Source organism: Helobdella robusta (genome assembly GCF_000326865.2).
Source record: "Helobdella robusta unplaced genomic scaffold HELROscaffold_153, whole genome shotgun sequence".
In the NCBI taxonomy this organism is placed as follows: Eukaryota; Metazoa; Annelida; class Clitellata; order Rhynchobdellida; family Glossiphoniidae; genus Helobdella; species Helobdella robusta.
The window spans coordinates 18,383-24,523 of record NW_008703854.1 but is presented as its reverse complement, the minus strand read 5'-3'; the positions used below and the strand labels follow the sequence as shown (position 1 = coordinate 24,523).

The window sequence follows — 6,141 nt, the reverse complement described above, 5'->3', positions numbered from 1 at the left end:
AAATTGTTTGTTAGCATTAGCACCAGTGTATGATCCAGAAAAATGGGGATGGAAGCGACTGACTGATGGAACTTATGGATTGTTGGGGACTACAATTCCTGACGTATCTTTGCATTGTTCTGAACTTGTGAAATGTTCCTGCAAAAAAGTTTGCCGAAATTGTAAGTGTAGACGCGGCGAGTTACGATGTACAAAGCTTTGCGCATGTAATGGAGATTGCAGTGAAGAGCCAATCAGTCATGATTCGATTAACTTAGATACATATTCGGATGATGAAAATACAGAAGTTGATACTAATTTTCTGTTTAATGATGATTGTTTGATGATTAAAGAGTACTTACCTTAGATTCATATGAAATGTACATAATTTTTTTTGGTCTTACCTTATTATTTACCGACTATTACATTTTTCTTACTATAGTTCTCATAACTTTTTCCAATTTTTTATGTTTATAAAGAAGTTAAATGTTGTGTAAAATTATTGTTCAATTAAAATTTTTAATAAAATCTAATTAATTTTTTAAATAGTGAAAAAAAATTTTTTTTTGAACAAAATGTTTGTGTCCCGTTATTTTTCAGTAGCAAATCATGTTATCTATCAATATCCAAAACGGCTTGCTGGGGTCCGGAAGTGAAATAATTTTTCACTAACCGACCTCACTAATAAGGAATATTGAAAAAAAAATTTAATGACCTTATTTTTGTCTGGCTGCAATGTCTTTCATCCAAAATTCATTAAAACAGTGTAAAATAAGTTAAGTGAATTGAATAAATTTATTGAAGAGTTCACCTCATATGCCGGACAATGAGTTTCTTTCATTCAGAACAATCTCGCAATGAACATCACAAGTGAAATGAAACAGTTTGCAACTTTAGTCTGGATGACTAGCATTATTGGACCCGTAGTTGAATGCATTGTTAGTGATGCTATTATCGGCTGAAGAGACACAATGAGAACACTTGGTAGAAATTCCAATTACGATCGCATCTTAGTTAGTAGGTGTGGCAGGTTCGGAAGGAATACACACGGGGCTGTCTGGCTCTCCTATCATCCAATACTTCTTATCAACTGCTGCTGATGCAACGAGTTGACTGATAATGAAAATAAAATCGTCATTACCAATATTAAAATCAATTTAATCTTTGAAAATTTTTTGAATTTCTAAGTATTAATTACCACTTCAAAACTTTATTTCATCAAATCTTTAGTTCTAATTTTTATTATCTTTTATAATGTTAGATGATTGTGGAAGAATTAATATAGTAAATTGTGTTTCAATGAGTTTAAAATTATTATCATTATCGAAAACCAACTAAGAAATTAATTTTTAAGTTTAGGGCTTACCATCCTGAGTAGGAAATGAAATAAAATATAAATGTAGGTTATGCCAGGGAGGGATGCTCCCTCAGTCAATGAAATTTTTCTATTCATTCCTAAAAGTAAATAAATCATTTTTAATTTAATTATAATTACAAACGCGTAAAAAATTTTTTAAACATAACGACAGCTATATAATAAATATTTCAGTTGCTGTAGAATGCATGAATTATTGATTAGCCATAAATAATGCCTTTACATACAAAATATAAAAAATGATTCTTTTGTGTCAAAAAGACTATGGAATGAAACGATGTTTAATAATTCAAATCATTTAAATATTTAAAACTATTTATATATTAATATTTAAATGTGGTGAGGTTGATAAGAGTTTGAAGTTTTAATTGAATAACAATATGCGTTTGCGTAGAAAGTATTTGAAGCATTTGACCAAAGAATCAGAGTTTGACAAAACCAATGTTTAACAGAGCATACATTGCAATGCGCTCGACTACAATTCAACTTTTAATTGCAATACGCATTATATCAGTCAACGTGTTAGTTTCTGCAGCCGATAAGAAGTATCTAATGATAGGAGAGCAAGACAACCCCATGTGTTTTGCTTCCGAACCTACCACAGTACTAACCAACATACGATCATTGCTTGAATGTTCTACCAAATGTTCTCATTATGTTTCTCCCACTCATAACACAATGACATGCAACGCGTTTAACTACTTTTCCGATAGTGTTAACGAATGCCAATTGTTTCATTTCAAGTGTATTGTCAACTACAAAATCGTTTCAAAAAAGTTGAAGTGTCAAGCTTACGAAGTAAGTTTTATGTTAAAAATTTTTATAAATTTTTTGTTTAAATTTTAATTTGTGAATTTAAGAAATTATTTGATTTCAAATTTTAATTTGTTAAATTATTCTTCAAGGATTTGGAAGCGAAAAAATTATTAGGTTAGTTTCAATTTATTAATAAATTGAAATCCTCAAATGATGCAATAACATTGGTAAAAATTCACAGCTAACACTAATGATCCTTCTTCTGTTATCGGTTACTTCAATTATTTTTTTTTTATTAATTTATCTGACATTAATTTTCAAAATCTGATAATTTGCAATTTACAAACTCAGATAGATATTTAAATTATCTAAAAATGATTCATAAATCTTTTACGTTTTGTCAAAAATTTTTAATAATTTTTTTAGAATAATTTCGACATTTTTAAAAATTGTTGGCAAATAAAACAAGACATTCAAGAACAAATTTACACAATTCAAAACTTTTTAAATATAATTTTTATAAATTAATTTAAACATTCCCTCCAAAAGAAAGTGCCTACCAAATGATCAGCAGTTTCAAATGCAACTTTCCATTCACATACAAAGGTGGCTTGTTCTACAATTGTTCCAATAAACTGCTTGGATTATCTAATCCATGTGCGCTCTACTTCTGCATCACGGGCAACAGGATTTTAGCGATTTGCCAAAATCCCTTAGGTTTCCGATTTTGTGAGGAATTATATGAAACATCTAAAATTAAAAATTGTCTTAAAATTTTATTTTCAGATTTTAAAGCAGCGAATTCTACAATTTCGCTGAATGTGCCAAATTTTGTTTCCCTGATCACTGTGCTATCTGTTAATGGATGGATCGTCATGCAGCAAAGAGTCGATGGCTCACAGAGTTTTTCTCAAAATTGGGCAACTTACAAGGTTGAATAAAATAGTTTTAATGCAAAAGTTTAATCATTATTTGCATTAAGTTTAGGTTTTATATTAAAATTTTATAAAAAATGTAGGCGGGTTTTGGAGCATACAATGCAAATTTCTGGTTGGGTTTGGAAAAAATCTATCAACTGACTAACTCAGCCAACTATAGGTTGAGATTCGAAGTTCTATTTAATGGATATTGGATATCTGATGAATATGACAGCTTTAGGGTATGTTGTCTATTTTTTTTAAATTGTACTTTTTTACTTCTCGAAATTTTTCATCTTTTTTATGTAGATCGACTCGGAAGCCCTAAAATACGCAATCCACGTATCCGGCTACAGCGGTGACAACACGGATATTTTGAACATGTTACGTGATTCAGGAATCCATTCTCAAAACGGGATGAAATTCTCAACTCCGGATCAAGACAACACCCCTTTCTTTTTCGGATGTGCTAACATTGGTTTCTACAATTCTGGAAACTGGTTCAGAACTTGCTACGCTCAAAACGTGAATGGTGTCTACAGCTATCCTGAATTGTATTACGATAGCAGGTACAATATTTGGGTTCCCATCACCTACTGCAGGCTCATGATTAAAATTAACAATTAAAACAACATTCTTGCTTCATAATATTTCACTGGAAACTAAAGAACATACATAAAATTCATTATTTAGAACAATAATTTATTCTATTGTATTTTTTAAATTTAAATTTACAGTAAACTTATTATTTTAAACAATTTTTTAAATCTAAATTGAACATTTATAACGAGTATAAATTCGTGACTAGTTGTTACTCTATCAAGTTATGCTACTCTGACACGATCTTTCACCCAATAAAACACAGTAAATGTATACGATCAACAGTACTTATCAACTAAAATATTGAGTTTGTAACATCTGTAATGAAAAATTTTATCAGCTTCTCACTTTTGTACAATTAGGAGTTTTAAAAATTAAATAAAATACTCACTGCCTCAAAATTTCAATAAATGAACGGTCCTTAGTGAAGTGGAGTGTAATTTATTTTAACAGGTTTGAGACAAATCTAACAATTATAGTTTTGCATTAAACAGCAGAATATTTGAATCTGTCGGGTATGGAAAATTTTGATATCTGAAATATTAATGAGAAATTGTAATTTGTTAGAATTCTTCCTTAACAAGAACTTAAATATCAGCATTCTTCGAAATTATTTTCTGTGAAAACAAATTACTGACCCAATTTTTTATCAAATTTTTTAATTATAAAAAAATTCAGTTTTTAACAATAGATGAGTTAGGTACTTTGTTTTTGTCAAAAACACACATTTTTTATAATGAGCTTCTTGTACTCATTAATTTTTATTTTATATGGGTACAAAAAGTTATTGATTGCATATATGCTCCTCCATTCCAATTCTCTTTTTCTCTCTCTCTCTCTCTTTCTACGTGTCTATTTATACAGACTTTATGTGCATATATACATATCTAGTCAATTTGATCTACAGGTTGACAAAATAAAATTTATAATAGAAGAGTTTTTTTTAATTTCTGAATAAATTCAAATTTGAAATAGAAATAGTAATTTCTATAATAATTTCCTTAGTCTTTGTGAGTTCATTTGCTGTTGACTTGTTGGTAGCTAACAAATATGAACAGCTAAGAAATCCAACTACCAATGAATCTCTATGTTTCGATATCGAAACAGTCAAAGACATAACAAACATCAGGTCTTTGCTGGAATGTTCAGCCAAATGTTCTCAGTTCAGTTCTGCCGGTAGTGACATTACGACGATGAATATTACATGCAATGCATTCAATTATATCGTCAATAAGTATCAGAATGATTTCAAATGCCTGTTTTTTTTACGTCAGTTATGATACAAATTTGTCGGCGGTGACACGAAATAAAGATTGTCTGGGATTTGCTGTTAGTTACCCCATAGCTGGTTCAATTGCCACTTTATTCAACAAATCAATCCTCGTTGGCCAGTTCCCTAATAGACTGAAATTGGCAAAGGTACTACCTATTTTCAAGGGTGGTGATTGCAATCAATACGGCAACTACAGACCCATATCGATTCTATCAGTATTTTCAAAAATTTTTGAAAAACTAATGTTTGATAGAATGTGGTCTTACATATCTAAACACAGCATGATTAATGGAAATCAATTTGGCTTCGTTCCCAAGTCATCAACTGAGAAGGCTATTGCTATGCTGTATGGGACTCTCATAAATAATTATGATTCAAGGAAGCTTAGCTTAGGCGTTTTTATAGATCTAAGCAAGGCATTCGATTTAATTGACCACAATATTTTATTGTATAAACTGTCTAAGTATGGTTTTCGAGGTATAGTACTGAGCTGGTTCAAGTCTTACCTATACAATCGGTGTCAATATGTCTGTATTGAAGGTGTTGAATCGTTGCCCAAGAAAATAATTTCTGGAGTTCCCCAGGGTTCAATCTTGGGACCGCTTTTGTTTATTCTGTTTATAAATGATATTTTTCTTAATATCAAATGTGTGTACCACTATTTTATTTGCTGATGACACGACTATATTCTTGTCTGACGAAGACCCGATAAGACTATTTTCTGAAATGAATAACTAACTGGTTAAATTCTCCAACTGGTTCACTGGAAACAGGTTGGTTCTGAATTCGAAAAAATTCTGCTATTTAGTCTTTGGCCCTAAAATCAAAACGAACAATGATATCTTCTCTGACCTAACCATTCACATAGGTGACTCAGTGATATCCAAAAACTCGTCAGCTAAATTTCTGGGAATTATTATCCAGTCTGACTTGAAATGGAATAAGCATATAAATTCGTTGGTAAGCAAATTATATAAAATTACTGGCATTATTTATAGATCACGCAATAAATTAGGTACTAAAATCATGTTAATGCTATATTACTCCCTAATCTATCCATATCTCCTATATGGAAATGTTTTTTGGGGAGCTTCTTATGATTATTTAATAAAATCATTGACAATAGTACAAAAAAGATACCTTAGGGTTTGTTTTTTTTTCTGATCATACACTGGCAATATATCCCGATAATAGTATCCTCAGTATTGAACAGCTTAATAGGTATCTAACCTTGTGTTTCG

The 6,141-nt window shown here is 30.5% G+C and overlaps 2 protein-coding genes across 2 annotated transcripts in view; both read left to right on the top strand.

Annotated features, from left to right (window-relative positions):
• Positions 1 to 1,079, top strand: part of HELRODRAFT_184084 (hypothetical protein) — a gene marked incomplete at both ends in the record, with an annotated part of 3,011 nt that extends 1,932 nt beyond the window's left edge. Inside the window, one exon of the mRNA XM_009015375.1 lies at positions 946 to 1,079. Coding sequence (XP_009013623.1) covers positions 946 to 1,079 — 134 coding nt within the window. The remainder of the gene's footprint in view (positions 1 to 945) is intronic.
• Positions 1,080 to 2,973: 1,894 nt separating this feature from the next.
• HELRODRAFT_125208 (hypothetical protein) lies at positions 2,974 to 3,567 on the top strand (the record flags this gene model as incomplete). Its single annotated transcript, XM_009015374.1, has 3 exons — positions 2,974 to 3,042; positions 3,129 to 3,269; positions 3,337 to 3,567. Coding segments are annotated over 3 exons (441 nt in total), but the record flags the coding sequence as incomplete, so codon positions are not given.
• Between the last annotated feature and the right edge of the window lie 2,574 nt (positions 3,568 to 6,141).